Genomic DNA, 22,716 nt, shown 5'->3' with positions numbered 1-22,716 from the left:
GACACAGTCCCTTTGACTGTTCAGAGGTGTCACTAAACCCGCCGAAACATGAAAACAACCATGCATGAGCAACGCCTATTAGACGGAACCGATCAGTTCCCGTCATTCCACAAGGAAGGAGGTACACGGCTCGTGTTGTCTGTAGTTCAACCATGCCTAGACCGTCAATACCGCGGTTCGATTGCGTCCGCATTGTTACATCGCGACAGGAAGGGCTCTCAACAAGGGAAGTGTCCAGACGTCTCGGAGTGAAAGCGATGTTGTTCGGACACGGAGGAAATACAGAGAGACGGGCACTGCCGATGACATGCCTCGTTCAGGCCACCCAAGGGCTACTACTGCAGTGAATGAGCGCTACCTACGGATAGCACGATGGGGGCGCGAATAGTCCATGAATTCGAATACCTCGCCAGTATGCTGCCGCTATGGTTGCACTTTCGGTCGGAAGATGGCATTCATGTATCGTTCAGCCGTTACGGCGCCTTCCATGACCACCAGCGACGTGCGTCGGAACCACATAATGCCATCCCAAAACAGCGGAGAATCTCCACCTTGCTACACTCGCTGGAGAGTGTGTCTAAGGCGTTCAGCCTAACCGGGTTGCCTCCAAACGAGTCCCCGACGATTGTTTGGTTGAAGGTATATGCGACACTCATCGGTGAAGAGAATCTGATGTCAATCCTGAGCGGTCCATTTGGCATGTTGTTGGCCCTATCTGTACCGCGCTGCATGGTGTCGTGGATGCAAAGATGGACCTCGCTATGGACGTCGGGAGTGAAGTTGCGCATTATGCAACCTATTGCGCATAGTTCGAGTCGTAACATGTCCTGTGGCTGCAAAAAAAACATTATTCAACATAGTGGCGTTGCTGTCAGGGTTCCTCCGAGCCATAATCCGTAGGCAGCGGTCATCCACTGCAGTAGTAGCCCTTGGGCGGCCTGAGCGAGGAATGTAATTGACAGTTCCTGTCTATTTGTATTTCCTCCATGTCCGCACAACATCGCTTTCACTCCGAGACACCTAGACACTTCCCTTGTTGAGAGCGCTTCCTGTCACAAAGTAACAATGCGGACGCGATCGAACCGCGGTATTGACCGTCTAGGCATGGCTGAATTACAGACAACACGAGCCGTATACCTCCTTCCTGGTGGAATGACTGGAAGTGATCGGCTGTCGGACCCCCCTCCGTCTAATAGGAGTTGCTCATGCATGGTTGTTTTCATGTTTCGGCGGGTTTAGTGACACCTCTGAACAGTCAAAGGGACTGTGTCTGTGATTCATTATCCACAGTCAACGTCTATATTCAGGAGATCTGGGAACTGGGGTGATGAAAAACGTTTTTTGATATGTGTTTTTCTCCTGTACTATGTCATTGAAACGAATGTTAATTTTGCTAATCTGTCTTCGGTTCGACGACTCCAGAAAAATGGATGGTAGACTGAAAACCGATCCTACAGTTGCAGTTTCGCACTATTTAATTCACTTGTAAGAAACAGTCACGCCTGCTGCTGCTTTGAAGAAAAATTCTGTACTGGCGAAATGTTGCTAGGATTTCATGGACGATGCAGATTTAAAGTGTAAATGGTATCAAAATTTTGAATTCAAAATCGTGATATTATGTGACACCAGAACACATTATCTCCTAGCTGCCCACGTATGTACTGACAAAGGCAGCGAAGGGATGGGACTGTCGTCTGAGAAGAAGAAATTATTGATACCATCACAGAATTTGATTTGACTGTCAAAACCTGTCGAAGGTACTTGGAGATATATCAGCTCAGTAGAAGTTGTTTACGGACTGAAAAACGGGAGCTAATTTATGTATTCAATATGAAGAAAAATTTAAGGACAATTCCATTAAAATTGTTGCCGTTGCATAATCGTCAATCGGACTGAAAAACGGAACCTAATTTATGTAGGCAATCTGAAGAAAAATAAAAGGATATTTCCATTAATTTTCTTGCCACAACAGAATCGTAAAGATTGATTTACTACAGACAAGCCACTTGTTTCACATGTGCCCAAAAAAAGTAAGACAGTTGTGTTAATTTCATCTATGCATCGTTGTAAATGCCCTAATAATAAGACAGGTAGGGGAGAGCGGGGCATGTTGAGACAAATTTCAGATATAATTTTTTACATTTTTTGTTTTAATTTTGTTTTAATTGGGAAAGTTATGATATTATACTTCAATTAGCTGTGCACTTTTCTATGGTATTGACGCTTTGATTAACCACATATATCTCCCAAAATTGAAATATTTGTTTAATGCTGCAAAGTGTATCAATGTTCCCCACATGGGGACAAGTTGATACTAGCGAGAGGTAAGTAGATACAAATGTTTAAATAATAAGCTAATTGACATTAAGGTGGCAAATAATTACTCAATAGATAATCGAAAACATTTATTTCCAGTCCTGACCTGGCTTGGATTCGGAGAATGGCTCCAAACATGTGAGACACAAGGCGTCGTTCTCTTGCTGAGACTCTGATGCAACCTTCGTTTTATTCTTTGGGACGCATTTCTTTTTCTTCACCTTGTTCTTCTCCTTGGTCTGACTCTCTATCGTTTTAAAAAGTCTTTTTTTGGCGTTTTCTGACTTGGCTACCATTTTAGCTTCCTTTTCTTTGGCTTCCTCTTCCAGTCTCTCCTTTACTGGTGTGCTAGTAAGGATAGCGGATTTTAAAGGTTTCTTCCCTTTTTTGATATTTTTTCGCTCTCCAGCATTAGGGTAGGTGCGGATGTCTTGAGGGCTCACAGTGAATACATCTAGAGCAACACCTTTACTTGTATATGAAACTGCATGTGTAGTCTCAGTTCGGTTCACTTTGGACTGTAGATCATCAACGTTGCTTATCCCAGCCTGAGAAGTCTTGACAGTGCTGTCTTGTGAAGTCATCTCTCTATCCGTGACTGCGCTGGACAAAAAGTCATCATCAGTAAACACTTCTCTGTTGTATGGCGCGATTCCTGTTGCTTGAAATCCAGATATAATATTTGTAGGATTTATTGCTCTAGGTAGTGCCATCTTTACTATGCCAGGAATGTCGTAGATTGTTACAGTTTTCCCTGGATTGTTGATCATCCAGTCGTCGACTGAAGCGAAGTAAAATTTCTTGAAAGGCCCATAAACTGACCTGTCAAGCGGTTGCAGGCGGTGGGAAGTGTGCGGGGGAAACGACAACATGACGATACCATTTTCTTTGCAAAAGTTGTTACGTGGCCGTGAAAATGTTTAATGAACCTCGAAAACGATTCAGATGTGATACATCCTGGTGGTCCGTTAATGATGAATTGATCCTTGAAGAATGCTCTCGGAAATATGAACATCGAAGGAACTGAGTTGCCGATGGCACTGACAGCCAATACCACAGTGACAGCCAGCCCCCTTTCCGCTGGCGTAGCTTTCCCAACTTGGCGTACTCCTTTCTGAGCAACGATTTTGTTTGGTCTCTGAACTGTTTGCACCCCGGTCTCGTCGACATTCCAAATATCCTTAGGTTCAAATTTGTATTTATCTAAAGTAGTCTTCAAATCGTCAAAAAATAGATCAACATTGGCTTTATTAAAATTGGTAGCGCGACTAAGGGTCGTAGCCTCAGGGCCCCTAATTAATAGTCGAGGATTTCTTTTCATAAATTAGCTAAACCAGTCCTTTGTAGCCATTTTATGGTTAATCCATGAATCAGGCAATGTAATGATATTCCTATTAGCAATAGCAAGTTCGTAAGCTAAAACTTTGATGTTTTGTGGTGTAAGTCCGTACCCCATTGTAACCGTTTCACCTTGCGATTCATCTTTTTTTCTTATAAATCTAAACAATGTCATTTTGTCGATCTCGAAGGCTACAGCTGCTTCCCGTAAAGACACGGTTTTGGTCTTGACGGCTTCATAGGCTTTTTCAAAGGTCTCATTCGGGACTTTCCCTCGATCTGTCTTCCTGGTATGATTCCGAACCATGTTTCTGTAAGAAAAGACAAAACTCTAATTTTTACAATATTGGGGTACGTTGATACGCTGTATCAATTTTCCCCAGCTACGCGTATCAACTTGCCCCTTTGAGTAAGTGTCTCTTAAGTCAAACTTAAGTCTCTAAAATATAAAGTCTAGAAAGATGAAACTATCATGAAATTCTTACCAAGAAACAGGCGTTTAACTGTGCCAACAGTGAACTTCCTGAAGAATATCCTCTTGCTGGTACGCCAACTCAAACACACTAGCCAACAATTACTTTCTACTAATGAAAACAGAATTTCAACAATAAAAACGCTTAGAGTACTCTGTTGACAGCTGGACGCCGTGTGGCACTGCGTCGCGGTAAACAACAGCCTCTACTCACTCATGTCCGCCCTGCGCATGCGTGTTAGCTGACAGTCCCATCTGTATCAACTTGCCCACGCATCTACTTGCCCCACTCTCCCCTAAGCCTGAAATAATGCTTTCTTATAATCTAACAAACCAGTATGTTGACGAATTAGATCCAAACTAAATGAACATTTCCAATAATTAGGTACACCCGTCGTTGTCCAATGACAGTGTTCTTTCGAATTCTAAACATTGCTGTCGTAAATTAGCATGCACTTCTGTCAGCCTTCAGCGACAGTAAATAGCTCTCAAGATTTGATTTCCTACAAGGTCTTTCGAGACAACTGTGCGACATGTATCTAAATGAAAGGTTACACACTGCAAGCTACCTAGAGAACTCAGAGGTTCAGTTGCCTTCCAGAGTGCAGAAGATTGGTCCAGCGAAACTAAAGGGGTATTTCTTGTATCCTCAAACATTGTATAAGAAGACTGAAGTGGCCTGTATAAACAGCAAACGACATATTTCTGCATGCTACAGGCGCTCAATCTGCTTCGAATGTGTGGATGAATGAAAAATTGCTTAAGTTCAGCGTTTGCGAAATTGCCTTCAGTTGAAGCTTACATGATTAATCTTCCTTTAGTTTTATATTTTGGACACTAATGCTCATAACTGCACTTCTCCTAATTATCTTCAATGTACTTTAAAGTTTTTTAAGTAGTTAACAGATGCAATGCAATTTGAAGCTGTTGACATAACGAGACATTAGTTTTCAAAGAAGCCATTGTTATGTTTTGATTTGGTAAAGATGTTTCGATGTCAAAAAATAGTAAACAGCAATCGGAATAACCTGTAGTCATTACTTTATATTTCTGTCGAATTGCCTATTTAGAAAATGCAGTAGGAATACGGAGTATGTAAATATCCCATGACACAGTTTATTTTGTAAAACATTGTCACCGACTTAGAGTTAAGGACACTATCAGATGTTGCTTCCTTCAGACAGAAGTATGGAATATAAGCTGCTGTATGATTACAGATTTTTGATGTGATCCAAGCGGCGGAGGCACCTAGAAAATGCCCAATATAGCGAAATTAGCTGATAACTGAATCACGAAATAAAGTGACTATCTCAAAGTAAAAACAGCCCACACAGGAATATTACTTTCCTCAAGACGTCCAGTGAATATTTCGTGTTTGACCTCACTGAGCTCTTCTAGTCAGCCGTACCTACTGTTGCTGCTTGTCAACTGATAACACAATGCTTCCCACCTGCTTTCGTACCGGCGTGTCCGCCTGTCGTGACATCTCGTGGCCAATGTGCGTTACATAAATGGGGGGGGGGGAATCTGGATACTTTTAATCACATAAAGTAAATGAAAGGATAAAATATACCAATATAGAAAATGATGTGGCAAAAGTGAATTCATACCTAAAACGTAAGACTGAAAGGAAATGCAAAGTTGTAGAAAAGTACTTGGTCGTGGGGAAGATAGACACAGCTCAGAGAAAAATTGAATTAATCATTGTAGAAATAAGAACCTGAGGTATGAACGTCAAGAGCTCAGACAGCAGGCCACTACTAAACAGAGAAGGAAAGGCTCAAAACTGGCAGGATATGGAAGGGGTATACAAAGGAAATAAATGTGGAGACTGGATGAAGATGAGATGGGAGATGTGATCCAGAAGAATTTGACAGAGCACCGAATGAAGTCAAAAAAGGCACCTGTAGTAGAAGGCATTGCAGGTTGCTATTTTATATCAAGGACACAGCACAGTGTTTAAGAGAATGAACAGGGAACAATTATATTCTGAGATAAAGACATAAGTTCTTCGATTAAGAAGGACTTAAGGCAGGCATTCTTTCTTCCCTACAGTACAACATAAACAAATATCACAAACGATCGTAACAATAACGTAACTTGTCTTATTTGGGTAATAGTTAAAACTTTACCGATCCCTCATATTACTCGTCTTTCCCGCAGCTTATAGCTGTTTCAAGTATCGTACACCAACTTGTGTTTTCTGAATAATTGGTGTTATGTTGCAACCACAATGATACTGATATGATGTGTTCTGCTTGCATAAGTGTGACACGTGTACGTTGCTGTTACACGTGTATATGTCGGCCTGTTGCAGGTCCTCCCGGACTGGACGGCCGAGACGGAGTGCCCGGAGAGCCGGGCCTGGACGGGCTGCCCGGCCGCAACGGGCTGGACGGGGTGCCCGGCAGGCCGGGCACGGACGGGGTGCCGGGGACGCCGGGCACGCCGGGCAGGAACGGCACGGACGGTGCGTCACTAGCATACAGCAAGCAGCACACACTACACAGCAGACAGCAAACAACAAACAGTAAACAGCAAACACCACAAGCATACAGCACTGTCCGAACAGACAGCAAACAGCATACAGCAGACAACAAACAGCAAACAGCAGACAGTAGGCAGCATACAGCAGACAGCAAACAGCAAACAGCATACAGTATACAGCACACAGCAAATGGTGTACATGAAACAGAAGACAGCATACAACATGCAGCAAACAGCATACAGCAAACAGCAGAGACGCACAGTTATAGTCATAATTTCTATTTTGTGTTTGGGATACAAGGAGCATTTAAAAAACTGCAGCCTAAATTACAGATGCTACACTGGGGTGTGATATGTCTGCTCCAGTCGTAATTTATGTTTTTTGTTTGTTATACAATGGACATTTCGGAAGCTGGCGGCTCAGTCACAGTAGGTCACCATTAGTTTTTCATCACTTTTCGTAACGTGCACGTCCCACTGCTCCTACTTGATAAATATTAAGTTAAAAGGGAAAACTGGCACTTGTGGAACTATACCATACTCCAGCTCAAATTACACCCATGTATTACCGTAACGAGAAAGGGGAAGAATAAAACTTTAACTATTGCATCAAAAGCAGCGGCTCTGTAATTTAATGATTCTATCCTTCCCTCTGTATTCAGTTTTTATTGTGACACGGTTATCCCAATTTTTTAGGGTTCCATACCTCAGCTAGGAAAAACGAAACCTGAATACAATCGCTTTGTTGTCCAACTCTGTGGCCAGCCGCTGTGGCCGAGTGGTTCTAGGCGCTTCAATCCGGAACTGCGCTGCTGCTACGGTCGCAGGTTCGAATCCTGCCTCGGGTATGGGTGTGTGTGATGTCCTTAGGTTAGTTGGGTTTAAGTAGTTCTAAGTATAGGGGACTGATGACCTCAGTTGTTTGTCCCATAGTGTTAAGAGCCATTTGAACCATTTTTTTTTTTCAACTCTGTCCACCTGTTAAGACCTCGTTTCCTCAGTGAGGTATTGAATTGGTATTGAATTATCCGGTTGATGTTTACACCAAATACTACGGCCTACGGTCAGCTGGCACTGTAAAAAGTTTAAACTTCCACGTCAATGCAATCCGAAGATACACCAATTTATGTCACGTATTACAAAGCATAACGTACAGCATTGGCCCCTTACTTAGCTTGCAATCATCGCGAATCGTTCGACCAGGAAAAGTCTCAAGCGACTGGAAAAAAAGCTCAGGGGACTACTGTATATAAGAAGGGTAAAAGAACAGACATGTAGAATTACAGACCAATATCTTTAGCATCGGTTTGCTGCAGAACCCTTCAACACATTCTAAGTTCGAATATAATAAATTTCCTTGAGTGCGACAAGAACCCACTATATTGTTATCGATGGTGGGTGTTCATTAAAGACAAGCATATCATCAGGCGTGCCCCAGCGGAGTGTGATAGGATCCCTGTTATGTTTTACATACGTAACTGATCTGATGATAGGGTAAACAGCAGTCTGCCGGTGTTTGCTGATGGTGCTCTGATGTATGGGAAGGTTAAATGACTGCAGGATGATCCAAGATGGCGTGAATAAAAATTTTTGTTGATGTGATGAATGCCAGCTAGCCATAAATGTAGATAAATTTAAGTTTATGCAGACGAGTAGGTAACGCAAACATGTGGCGTTCGAGTACAGCATTAGTACTGTGCTGCTTGACACAGTCATGTCGATTAATTGTGTAGGCGTAACGTTGCGAAGCATTATGAAATGGAATGAGCACGTAAGAATTGCAGTAGGGAAGGCGAATGATCGACTTCAGTTTATTGGGAGAATTTTAGGGAAGTGTACTTCACCTGTAAAGGTGACCGCATGTAGTACACAGGGGCGACCCATTGTCGAAAGCTGTTCGACTGTTTGGGATTCGCGCTAATCCGAACTAAAGAAGACATCGAAGCCATTCAGAGGCAGGTTGCTAGACTTTTTACGGATAGGTTCGAACAATACGCAAGTATTACCGAGTGCTTCGGGAACTCAACTAAGAATCGCTGGAGAGAAGGCGACATTCTTTTCGAGGAACAATACTGAGATAATTTAGAGAATTGGCATTTGAGGCGGACTGCACAACGATTCTACTGCCGCCAACGTACATTTCGCGTAAGGACCATGGAAGTTAAGTTAGAGAGGTTCGGGCTCGTATGTAGGCAGATGGACAATCATTTTTCCCTCACCCGCGCAGTACGGTGTCTTACTGAGTACCTACGTTGATGTACATGCCGACGTTTTGATACTCTCAAACTTAATCATTAAAACGTATAGAAGGAGTGTCTGTTCACATAACGAAGTTTGTACGGAGCCCTCAGGGTGCGAGTCCTACTCAGCCTTGTCCACTTTTTCCAGTGGCGGATGACATGGCGGAGACCATTATAGAAGTCTGCATTTTGCCTGTACAGGAACATTTTCGCCTTGATTTATTTGTGGAAATGTCTGCCGAGCTATAGTTTCTTCATTTGAGGTTCAAATGGTTCAAATGGCTCTGAGCACTATGGGACTCAACTGCTGAGGTCATTAGTCCCCTAGAACTCAGAACTAGTTAAACCTAACTAACCTAAGGACATCACAAACATCCATGCCCGAGGCAGGATTCGAACCTGCGACCGTAGCGGTCTTGCGATTCCAGACTGCAGCGCCTTTAACCGCACGGCCACTTCGGCCGGCTTCATTTGAGGAAAATGGTAGAGTTGACTGTGTGGCAAGGCAGGAGAAACAGCGGGGGAAGAGGATGGGGCTTAAGGTAAAATAATTTGATAGTCGAAAGAAGCACTCCGCTCTGTACAGGAACAGCTGGCACATTATCATGAAGCAAAACAATCTCCTAAACAGCTTGTCGCGCCTTTTCGTCTTGACACCTTCCCGTAATAAGTTTCCATTAATTTACGTCTACGGTCACACATTTTTGTTAACAGATTACCAGTTTCGGTCTTTAATGACCATCATCAGTTTTAAACAGTAGTGCTACTGACAACATGACTCGTGGATATGATGTTATTTATATGTGTTTGACGATGCTGCTGCTAAGTCCACATGTAGCATTTGACGATTCCACTGTGGCTGCAGCACATCAGGACTCTGTTTTTGTGAAACAGGTATGCCTCTTCATATTTAAAGTACACAAATATAAATTTTGTCAGTACTACTTTTCATTATCGTTTTTAAGCTGTAGACAGTCGGCGAGTGCATTTATTTTTTTCCCATTTCTGCTGCAGATCCGATGATGGTTATTAAAGACTGAAACCGGTAATCTGTTAATAAAAAGTTTGTGATCTTAGAAGTAAATTAAAGGAAATTTATTACGTATACGGGTCACTGTCTTTTCGCGACAATGTCGCAGTTTGTGAAACCTTCCCGTAACTTCATCAGGAATTTGCAACAGTATGCGCCTGTAGTGGTTTACTGTTTACTAGCAAAGTCTATTAGTACCACACCATCTTAGCCCCAAAACAGCCCAAGGTGCCCTACGATACTTAGGTCTTACCGCTTTTCGGCGCTGGTGCATCGATGTTTGTCTACTCGTTGGTTTTCCCATTTGGCTCTGAATCATAGTGATATACCAATCAGCCAACCACGTCATCTGGACTGGCCTGACTAACCTTTCCACTCTCTCGTTACTGCCTCCGTCGGCGAGATTTTTGAATAGGATTGTTGGTGCGCCGGCAGAAGTGGCCTAGCGGTTCTAGGCGCTACAGTCTGGAACCGCGCGATCGCTACGGCCGCCGGTTCGAATCCTGCCTCGGGCATGGATGTGTGTGATGTCTTCAGGTTAGTTAGGTTTAAGTAGTTGTAAATTCTAGGGGACTGATGACCTCAGAAGTTAAGTCCCATAGTGCTCAGAGCCATTTGAACCATTGTTGGTGCATTGTTTCTCTTCGAATGCACAAAACGAACTATCGCACGGTACGCTACTGAAGTCGCCAGAGGCATGGTGATGCTGGAGTGAAGGTTGTGGGATGGGGCACAGGGCAGCTCACGGGAGCAGAGAGACGCTGCGGAGATCTGTAAGCATTTTATTTTCCTTTGCCTCAGGCTGCACAAGTGTCCGTTGTCACGTTCACATCGAATTTCCCTCCTTCTGCAGCTTTGTCGCTCTGCTTTACTGAAGACCAGCCCCGTTGCCCGTGACCCAGTGGCGACAACCCACAGCGAAGCTCACTGCCGCAGCAGCGAACTCTTCGATGGCGGCCACGCACAGTGCTCAAGTAGTACTCGCCCGACGTCGAACCGCTCCACGCAATGGTGGAAGGCTGCTACTGTTGGGTGGATGCACTCTGCAGCAGACGGGACGCGACACCACTGCCTCTGGGCAGGAGTCGACCGTGCTGCTGGAAGGCCTGATCTCGTCTTCTGCTGGCTGGTTCCGAATCCCTTCGTACTCAGAGGGTCGAAACATGACCCCGCCACATACAGGAGGGAATTAAACTAATCTAAAACTAAACTCCTCCCGAACAGGATATGTAGACCCAACGGTACCAATCGGCTGCCGTGTCATCCTCAGAACATAGGCGTCACTGGATGCGGATATGGAGGGGCATGTGGTCAGCACACCGCTACTTCTCAATCAAGTAGCGCCTCTGTTTTCCTCACAAGGGCTGAGTGCACCCCGCTTGCCAACAGCGCCCGGCAGACCGGATGGTCACCCATCCAAGTGCTATCCCAGCCCGACAGCGCTTAACTTCGGTGATCTGACGGGAACCAATGTAACCACTGCGCCAACCTCTTTGTAGGAATGTGCCTCTTTAACTCACGTACTGACATACACTGAGTTAGCGACAGTGCACTGTTTCGATGGCGGCATCCAGCAAGCGTTACTTGCTATCCCAATGAGCACGCCGGTCCGTCAACTCTTGCGCTCGTGTCGGTCCATGCCCATGTGGGCCCGTGTCCATGACAGCCCGACATGCTGTGCTACGTCACAGTGTATGAAATGAAACCATCGTGTGGCATTGCTGGCCGGGATGCCCCATCCGGGAAGGTTCGGTCGCCGAGTGCAAGTCTTATTTCAGTCGACGCCACATTGGGCGACTCGAGTGCCGGTGATGAGGATGAAATGATGATCAGGACAACATAATAGCCAGTCCACGAGCGGAGAAAATCTCCAACTAGGCCAGGAATCTAACCCAGGTCCGTTACATGGAAGGCAAGCACATTACTATCCAAGTAAGCAGGCGAACCACAGTACTATCAAAAAGCCCGCGCCTGACCTACGGGTATGGCTGCAATCTACTGCTGCAAACTCACACTAAAACTACTTTATGAAGTGACGCCGCTACACTATCCTTAGGCTGGGCCATTTTCTTCTCCTCCAGCGGCTTGCTAGGCTACTGAAGTGCCGGGAATATAAACGAGACAGTAAACATGTACTTGCACACAAATAAAAAATTAATTATGTAACTTTTTCGAGGTGATATTAAGACTTGTTTCGGCTGCCGCTCCTAGGAGTCGTCAGGACTATTTCTCTGGTGTTTCAGCAAATACTTGCAGTTACGTTTTGCAATGTGTAGCTGGAATCGATCCAAACAAATATTTCTCATCATATGTTTCCTGTATGATCCTGTGTCAACAGAAAACTTCGTTTTATTACCTGTTACAATAAAATTACTTATAAAGAAAAATTTTATAAGTCCACTCCATAGAGCCGTACAGATTGGTCTACCAGGATATTCGGTTTAATTATTGTATTAGTAGGAACAGTTAAACACCAAGAACAACTAGTATTCCAGTAGCGACTGAGTAGCGCTGCCTATGGCGGTAGCAGGAAGCGGGGTCTTGGAGGTACAAGAGACGCGGCCAGTTGGGCACAGCCTACTGTTGGAGTACCGATAATTCTTCGTGTTTTACTGCCCCTGTTAATTAATCTCGATGAGACGAATATCACTTTACACTAATTTGTGACCGCTTTGTGGAATGGGTATGTAAAATTCCACCTATTCGACTGAGCCTTATTACTGCCAACGAAATCTTGATTAGTAGCTTAAAACGAATGGATAAATCGGTTCGGATCATTCGTATGTTGGATGTGAGAGCCTCTCCTGCTGCTGGATTTGAGAGGACAGTAGCCTCAGTATTTCCAATAGTTCTAATCTGCGAAAAGATTCCTTAGTGTTATTCTAATCATAAACAGATAAGCCATGAATACCGCTTTCCTGTATTCTGTCAAAATTTTCAAATGTGTGTGAATTCCTAAGGGGCCAAACTTCTGAGCTCATCAGTCCCTAGACTTACACACTACCTAAACTAAATTATGCTAAGAACAACACACACGTAAATGCTCGAGAGAGGACTCGAACCTCCGGTGGGAGAGTCCGCGCAATCCGTGACAAGGCACCTCAAACCACGCGGCTCTGTGTTGCGCCCACGCCTAGCACCCTTTGGATGGGATTCGAGTGTGGAGGGGTGTCATGTAGAATAAAATGAAACGAATGACAACGATAATAGAGCCAAGTTGACTGTCTCAGTGCCGATTGGGGACAGTGCTGATCCTAGACTGTAAAGGTGTTAGGTAAATGATTTACGTTTAGAGAAATTTGTTGGTTGGTATAAGGAATTCTGTCTGAGTTAAAATAATACTATTACCACTGCTACTTACATAATAACAATAATAATAATAATAATAATAATAACGCCTGCCTGTCTTTTGGGGATGACGCTATAGACGATAAACGGAGACACATACCTGAAATTCTGGAACGTGTGAAGAAGTTCCATCGAAGTTTGGAATACATGTGGCTAGAAGTGAGTCCAGAGGTGTAATCTGGACAGTCGCTGATCAGCCCAGACACACCGAAAATGTCTAAAGCAAGAAAAGTACTTTAATTATTTTCTGTATTGTATAGATAACTTCAGAGACATGTATGTAAAATACATTTATCTTTACGCTTAAGATGTCTCATTCCTTGCCCTGTTTTGTATAACAGGAGAAGATATACGTAACTGGACAAAGCAAATTAATCGGATATTTATGGCTAAAGTAACTATTTCTCTCAAACTGCTCACTGGATCCTGTAAAAGTTTCACAATCTTAAAGATCTAATTGAGTCTCAAGTCTGTACATCTCCTGATGGAAGTAGATAGTACTCTTTCATGATATTACTTTCTGTTCTCATACTTGTATGATATTCTCATTGATCTGGACTTGCTTAATACAGCCAGTATGAACTGATACATAAGAAATTAACGAAGTATTGTAGTTACACGCTTGAAAATGTCCCTCCAAGGCTTTCAATGCATTGCGTATCTTAAACAAAAACAACGATTTGAGATTTAAAAGGATTTTCTAGTTATTTACTTATTTTCATTTTACGAAAATGTCCCAACCATTTAGTCAACTTCGAGTATTCACTATAAATAAATATAGTATCAGCTCATTCATAGGTATGAAGGTTCTGACCATCGCGAAATATGTTTTGGAAAATCTTAGGAAATTTTGACAATGGAGAAAAGCAACGGGTTGACCGAAACTCTTCAGTAATCTCTCATTGATATGCGTGGTGTCGTAACAGCACATAGTTTACAAAAAGCAGAAAAATTAATTACTATGGAGCCACTATCTCACCATCAAACAAACTCACTAATGAATGATATTTAAAAACTTGTTTGACGTCGCTTAGTATCTCCACGGTCTACAGCGTTGCCCAAAACTTTCATTTAGAAATGTTGCTCACAAGCAACATCAAAATTCCACACTGTATTCTGCAATGTGTTTCAAGTTTGGTCCCTGAAGGGGCAACAGCGTTTGAACACAATATTTAATTCGTCATATACGACAGTATTCTGTCATCTCTGGTGAAATGTTTCTGAAAAGCGTGTGTCTTTTGAAGGTAACGTGTAAGGTTACGTGAGCATCAGTTACTGGTTTAACAGTTTCTTTCGATTTTGTAGTGCTGTTTTCTATTGTGTGTTGAAAACTGCATATAGCCAGCCGCTGTGACCGAGCGGTTCTAGGCGCTTCAGTACGGAACGGCGCTGCTGCTACGGTCGCAGGTTCGAATCCTGCCTCGGGCATGGACGTGTGTGATGTCCTTAGGTTAGTTAAGTTTAAGTAGTTCTAAGTCTAGGGGACTGATGACCTCAGATGTTAAGTCCCGTAGTACTTAGAGCCATTTGAGCCATTTCGAAACTGTTTATAAACAGCATATGAGGAAGTCTTGAAGGTGAGTTATTGTACTAGTATGTTAGCGAATGCTTACCTGGAACATTGCAAACGGTCTGATCTATTCTGGGAAGAGGAAGTCTGGCTTTAACTAGGAACAATAAGTCCAAAAGAAGAAGAAAATTGAAGCTCCAGTGTCAGTGAATCATGTACAAAATATTTTTGCACACTGGCTAGATTACGGACCGTAAAGGGAGATTTGGTGTCGGCCTTCAGGGGTATTCGGGTATAAATTGTAGAAAATGTGGAATTCTTCCGTGTTTTGTGCAAAAAAGACATTTCACATGAAATAGTGCAAAATGTTACCGTATTAATAACCACAGGAACAACACTGTAGAATATAACAAAATAATAAGCATCCAGTTGCACAAAATAAATTTAATTTCTTTCCTAGTTTCATCAGGAAGTTATCGAATTATTTGCGAGTGTCAACAATAAAATGCATACAGCAAAATTTCACCATCCTAAAAATATACAGGAGCAATAAGTAATACGGTACTCAAGTCATTAATGGATTCACTATTCTATTACTTGCTTCTGTATATTTTTAGGACCATGGAATTTTTCTGTATACATCTAATTGTTGACACAAACAATGCGGTACGTGTAACCCTCTGAAGAAGGGCACTTACATTTATGTTATGGCAGCTCGTTGCTGATCATTTCGTTATATATATGACTACAATTGCTGAGGATAGATATAATACTGAACATTGCAGTATTTATGGTGCAGCGACCGTTCCCCTCTTGTGGGCAATGATATTTAAAAGGAAATAAACTGTATTTTGACAAAGTGGATGTAAAAGCGTTCAAGTGAGCATTTACATCTAATTTAAATAACTTAATACTTTTTCTTCACAATATTACTATGTGTGGCAAACAAAAGATTACACTACTACTGGCAGGTTTCGTACACATAAACGAAATACGAGATTTTAATGCGGTAAGTTTCTACAGCGTTATCTGCCGTCAGTAGTAAAATTGAACACTCTCTCGCTCTTAGCGATTCCGAAGCTAGTTTCTATTTTATTCTGTTCTCCACAAAGGAATCGAGCATAGAATTTATGTCCTCCCTCAATTCACTGGCGGGAATGTCGAATACTTCGGGAATTTACGTTTGTCGTTATGGTTGTTTTGGATCGCACAAGCGGTTCTGACATATATACAGTTGGATCAGCAACGTTACATCCTCTTCTGACAAACGTGTCACATACAGTTAAAGTTCAGTAACAAAGCTAGTTCACACGCGTAAACCAACAGACAGCGATAGCGAATGCCCTCGGTACTGTACACATCGAGGCGCGTACCGAAGCGGAGAGTCCGCGAACTTCCTTTGATAATTCACTAAATAATCGACGAGTGGAACACCAGCAAGCACATTCGAAAGCGAAAAATAAAATGCTGTTAGTTCGTGCTCGCCTACCGTTTATACCGGATAGGACGCTATGTTAGCTGACACGTCGTTGCTTGTACACGCTCTGGTTAAACCGACGTTTTGCTTTTGTCCAAGAGTTTAGAAGCATCACGCACGACATGTGGTACACGATAAAGCGAGATTTCGAGTTGCGGACTGGGCTCACGTGTAGGTCTACCCTGACAGACTCAAGAAACTGACGCATAATAGTGATCAAGAACGCGACAAATATTAAAATCGCCACAAAGATTTCATCAGTATCAAGAGTATTTTAACAGTACCGCGACCAAGTAAATACTAGTAACGTTCCAAGGTAAGAATTACACCTTACCGCATATTTTGAGCGGTTTGTGGTTCATGACTCAAACTCGTGAAATCTGTTAAATGACAAGGTGCTTTAATTATTCACAACTCCACTGATACAAACATTTAATGCAGTTCAGTAAAAGTCCATTGGTGATTGAATTTAGATATATATATACACTACTGGCCATTAAAATTGCTACACCAAGAAGAAATGCAGATGATAAACTGGTATTAATTGGACATATATGTTATACTAGAACAGACATGTGATTACATTTTCAAACAATTTGGGTGCATAGATCCTGAGAAATCAGTACCCAGCACAACCACCTCTGGCCCTAATAACGGCCTTGATACGCCTGGGCATTGAGTCAAACAGAGATTGGATGGCGTGTACACGTACAGATGCCCATGCAGCTTCAACACGATACCACAGTTCATCAAGAGTAGTGACTGGCGTATTGTGACGAGCCAGTTGCTCGGCCACCATTGACCAGACGTTTTCAGTTGGTGAGAGATCTGTAGAATGTGCTGGCCAGGGCAGCAGTCGAACAATTTCTGCATCCAGAAAGGCCCGTACAGCACCTCCAACATGATTATCCTGCTGAAATGTAGGGTTTCCCAGGGATAGAATGAAGGGTAGAGCCACGGGTCGTAACACACCTGAAATGTAATGTCCACTGTTTAAAGTGTCGTCAATGCGAACAAGAGGTGACCGAGACGTGTAACCAATGGCATCCCATACCATCACGCCGGCTGATACGCCAGTATGGCGATGACGAATACACGCTTCCAATGTGCGTTCACCGTAATGTCGCCAAACACGGATGCAACCATCGTGATGCTATAAACAGAACCTGGATTCATCCGAAGAAATGACGTTTTGCCATTCGTGCACCCAGGTTCGTCATTGAGCACACCATCGCAGGCGCTCCTGTCTGTGATGCAGCGTCAAGGATAACCGCAGCCACGGTCTCCGAGCTGATAGTCCATGCTGCTGTAAACGTCGCCGAACTGTTCGTGCAGATGGTTGTTGTCTTGCAATCGTCCCCTTCTGTTGACTCAGGGATCGAGACGTGGCTGCACGATCCGTTACAGCCATGCGGATAAGATGCCTGTCATCTCGACTGCTAGTGATTCTTAGCTGAGCAGTCTAGGGCGCTGTAGTCATGAACTGTGCGGCTGGTCGCGGTAGAGGTTCGAGTCCTGCCTCGGGCATGGGTGTGTGTGTTTGTCCTTAGGGTAATTTAGGTTAAGTAGTGTGTAAGCTTAGGGACTGATGACCTTAGCAGTTAAGTCCCATAAGATTTCACACACATTTTTTTTGCTAGTGATACGAGGCCATTGGGATCCAGCACGGCGTTCCGTATTACCCTCCTGAACACACCGATTCCATATTGTACTAACAGTCGTTGGATCTCGACCAACGCGAGCAGCAATGTCGCGGTACGATAAAGCGCACTCGCGATAGGCTACAATCCGACCTTTATCAAAGTCGGAAACGTGATGGTACGCATTTCTCCTCCTTACACGAGGCATCACAACAAAGTTTCACCGGACAACACCGGTCAACTGCTGTTTGTGTATGAGAAATCGTTTGGAAACTTTCCTCATGTGAGCACGTTTTAGGTGTCGCCACCGGCGTCAACCTTGTGTTAATGCTCTGAAAAGCTAATCATTTGAATATCACAGCATCTTCTTCCTGTCGGTTAAATTTCGAGTCTGTAGCACGTCATCTTCGTGGTGTAGCAATTTTAATGGCCTGTAGTGTATATATATGACGAAAAATTAAGTGTGTGTTTCTCCTTTTAAGGTACTTCAACTAAGATTAACAAGTGGAACTCCAGAGATTGTAAGGGAACTTCCCATAATTCCAGTCTGCCTGCCGCTGAGGTGACCTCTCGGGCAACCTAAATGCAACCTGGACCATACCAAAAGGCAACTTTTCAAACATATCTAACCTGCTTGTAGCAGTAGCTGATCGACTCATTCGAACCAAATGGATTTTACTAGTTAAGATCTCAGCCGAAATTGCACTTCGCAAACACAGTTTGGACCAGTTATTAGTTGCACAATTATTAACATGAACTCAAAAGATTCCCAACAACCTGATTTGCTTTAAAATTATTTTTGATGGGTGCTTATTTAATTATATAGTCTATGTTTATATTATACATTTCCAAATAATAGTCATCTCTTTTATGAGCTGTCAAAGTCCAGCAGGCAACTACAGAAGGTGAGGTAAGTAAGAACCGGGAGTTTACCTTAAAAATTTATGTTGTACTTATTTCTATTTAGGTGACGATAGTGCTACCAACATGACACAATGCTTTCTCCAGCACAGTAACAGGTGAAAGTGGTAGAAATAATGGCAAAAATGTATTCTTTTAACTAGAAACTGGGGGCTTTCCAGCGCTTCCTTTTATAAACAATTGACGGACAAGTGTTGGTATGAATGCTACTAGTGTTTCTTAAGGATTATATTACTGTATTCACAAATAATGTATATGCTACAAATTGTTATTGTGAGTTGGGCTACATTAACCTCCAATGTATAGGGTTACAAAGTCTGTTCAGGCGACTCAACTTATTAGCGGTTCATAAATTATTACGTTGTTAACAAATAGAATTAAACGTACCAGTTGTGATTGTACTATGTGAATAAACTGACTAAAGAAGGCAATAAACAAGTCTACCGAGTGTTTCAAAATGAATATTGGGTTTTATGACTTTGCAGCCTTTATTATATCCAACTTAGAATTATAAATAATACGTGAAATGAAAGAGCAAAGAGTTTTGTCTGTATACCTGTGGCCATGCACTAATTCCTGTGACTTCTATTAGAAAGCTCTAGTAGCAAAGATGGCGCCTAGTGAACGAAAGCTTTTTGTGTTTTATAGTTCTCAAGGACTGAATCTGTTGTTATAGAGCAACGTGCATTGCGTATGAAGTTACTTCGTACATCCGTATCATCAGTTTGTAAAGATCGGTTTTCTTTGCAAAGGGAAGAATATGGGGCGACCAAAGGTTATTGAAGAAGTCGTAGCCCTAAGAAATCAGTTCGGAACGCTAGTCGTGGAGTCTGTATGAAGCCTTTTAAGGAGATACATGTCCTTATCTGTTAGAGTTGTTACAAACTCGAAAACCTACAGACCTGCAAACTTCGCAAATGAAATATTGCTGAATGACGATAAAGATTTTCTGGATCGTGTCGTCTTCGGTAATGAATCGACATTTCACCTAAGTGGAAATGTGAACACACATTCGTCGGGTGGCGGGGTTCAGCAAATACCCACAAGATGGTACAATTGCAAGGGGCTCCCCTACTTGAAATGTTTTTTGTGCCACATCAAGGCAGAAAGTCTATGAGCCTTTGTTTTTCGGTGAAGCAACTGAAACTGGTGTTTCGTATCTTGATGCGTACAACTATGGCTTCTTGCTGAACTGGACCGAGCTGAACCACAGAACTTTGTTTGGCCAGAAGATGGTGCGCAGCCTCACTGGCGTAACTCACTGCGCCATGGGTTAAACTATGTTGTACCCGAGCACTGGATTGATCGAAAGCGTCCGGATGACAGAGTTCGTTTCGCCACGTCTCTGCGTTCTGCCCGTTCTGACGCCGTGCGACTTTTACCTTGGAGGGCTCATAAAGCATTGTGTGTCTCACCGCTAACGGCTTATCTGTCTTACTAAACAGGATTGAAGCAGTTTTTGCAACAATTACTTCCGACACACTGATCAAGTACGAGGGAGAAGTCGCCTGTAGACTCGACCTATACGTGCGAGCCGGCCGCGGTGGTCTCGCGGTTCTAGGCGCTCAGTCCGGAACCGTGCGACTGTTACGGTCGCAGGTTCGAATCCTGCCTCGGGCATGGATGTGTGTGATGTCCTTAGGTTAGTTAGGTTTAAGTAGTTCTAAGTTCTAGGGGACTGATGACCACAGATGTTAAGTCCCATAGTGCTCAGAGCCATTTGAACCATTATACCGTGCGACGAATAGTGCTCACATTAGATAATTGCAAGAAAAAGTGTTTTAGTTTCTCTTTCGTTAGATGTTGTGTATTATTTGTAATTGTATCGAAGGTAATAAATATTAGAATGCCTTAAAATCACGATACGCATTTTGAAACACCCGATATGTCTCGCAAAAGTCCCTATTGCCTTCAATAGACGTGATCTTCAGTACTAATGACGCTTCTTTCCACACTAGCCACGCTTCAGTGCGGAACCGCGCTGCTGCTACGGTCGCAGGTTCGAATCCTGCCTCGGGCATTGATGTGTGTGATGTCCTTAGGTTAGTTAGGTTTAAGTAGTTCTAAGTTGTAGGGGACTGATGACCACAGATGTTAAGTCCCATAGTGCTCAGAGCCATTTGAACCATTTGAACCACACTAGCCAAACCTGTACGTGTTTCCTTGTCTCTCTCTCTATCTCTCTCTCTCTTGCAGCCCGTGTTTTCCTCAACCGTTTCACTGCGGTCAAACTTTGATCGTGCATTTCACTTTACCACCAAGCTCCTCCTTCCTGCCCCCTCCCGCTCTCACTTCCTCCCGCACCTCCCCTCCCCCCACGCACACACACACACACACACACACACACACACACACACACACACATACAGTCAACTTTTCCTCCTTTACCGAATTAATTAATCCTCGATGTCATAGGATCCTTCATCAACGAATCCCTTATTTTATTCAAGTTGTGTCATAAAACTCTACTTATTGATTTGATTCCTTCTACGCCACCACATTTCAGAAGCTTCTATTCTCGTCCTGCCTGTGCGGTTTATTGTCCACGTTTTTGTTTCTGGTCAATATAACGTTACATCAAAGACAACTTGTTTTACAAAAAAACATCCTAACACTTAAATTTAAATTCTGTGTTAAGAAATTTCTCTTTTTCCGAAAAGCTATTGCTACTCTCTATTTTATAGCCACTTTCATCTCTCACCACTACTGATCTACTACCCAAATGACAAAACTCGTCTATTACTTATTTTCTAATTTAATCCCCCGAACTTCCCCTGATTTAACCCAACTGCACATGAGTATCAATTCGTTGTACGAGTACGATTTCGTTGATGTTGACTTTATTATATATTTTCATGACACTATCATTTCCATTCAACCGTACTATAAAGTCCTCCGTAGTCTCACAGAATTACAATGTCATCAGCAAGCTTCAGAATTTCTATTTCTTCTCCTGAAACATTAGTACATCTTGTAAAGTTATTTTTTTCTCCTTGAATCGACTGAATACCATGGAGTATACGAGTAGGCTAACAACTGTGCCTGATTCTACTCTTAGCAGCTGACTCCATTTCAGGTCTCACTCCTCTTACAGCTGTACCACAGGGCTTCTGTACAGTTTGTGGCTAACATTTCGCTTCGTGTGGCTGACCTTCGGTAGTTAAGCTGGTTGAAATGGATATAATGTGAAACATGAAAGTCCTTGCAGAGGATAGAATAGCGCGTTGACCTCCATCAATACAGTCTTTCAACTGAAGACCACAACAGGAGCACCAACAATAAATATTACAGAATTTCACATTGTTTCTTAGTCGATTATGTTAAATGCTGTTTCTAGATATAAAGATGCTATAAATGTGCACTACTGGCCATTAAAATTGCTACACCACGAATATGATGTGCTACAGACGCGAAATGTAACCGACAGGAAGAACAAGCTCTGATATGCAAATGATTAGTTTTTCAGACCATTCACCCAAGGTTGGCGCCGGTGGTGACACCTACAACGTTCTGACATGAGGAAAGTTTCCAAACTATTTCTCATACACAAACAGCAGTTTGTTGCCCGGTGAAACTTTGTTGTGATGCCTCGTGTAAGGAGGAGAAATGCGTACCATCACGTTTCCGACTTTGATAAAGGTCGGATTGTAGCCTATCGCGATTGCAGTTTATCGTATCGCGACATTGCTGCTCGCGTTGGTCGAGATCCAATGACTGATAGCAGAATATGGAATCGGTGGGTTCAGGAGGGTAATACGGAACGCCGTGCTGGATCCCAATGGCCTCGTATCACTAGCAAAAAAAATATGTGTGAAATCTTATGGGACTTAACTGCTAAGGTCATCAGCCCCTAAGCTTACACACTACTTAACCTAAATTACCCTAAGGACAAACACACACACCCATGCCCGAGGCAGGACTCGAACCTCCACCGCGA

The 22,716-nt window shown here is 43.0% G+C and overlaps 1 protein-coding gene across 1 annotated transcript in view; it reads left to right on the top strand.

Moving 5' to 3' along the window:
* The window catches only part of LOC124799128, a 739,238-nt gene that overhangs the window by 360,786 nt on the left and 355,736 nt on the right, over positions 1-22,716 (top strand). The window contains exon 3 of the mRNA XM_047262665.1: positions 6,444-6,596. Within this exon, the coding sequence (XP_047118621.1) occupies positions 6,444-6,596 (153 nt within the window). The remainder of the gene's footprint in view (positions 1-6,443; positions 6,597-22,716) is intronic.

The sequence above is a fragment of the Schistocerca piceifrons genome, chromosome 5 (genome assembly GCF_021461385.2).
Source record: "Schistocerca piceifrons isolate TAMUIC-IGC-003096 chromosome 5, iqSchPice1.1, whole genome shotgun sequence".
Lineage (NCBI taxonomy): Eukaryota > Metazoa > Arthropoda > Insecta > Orthoptera > Acrididae > Schistocerca > Schistocerca piceifrons.
This window is presented reverse-complemented; position numbering and strand designations above follow the sequence as displayed.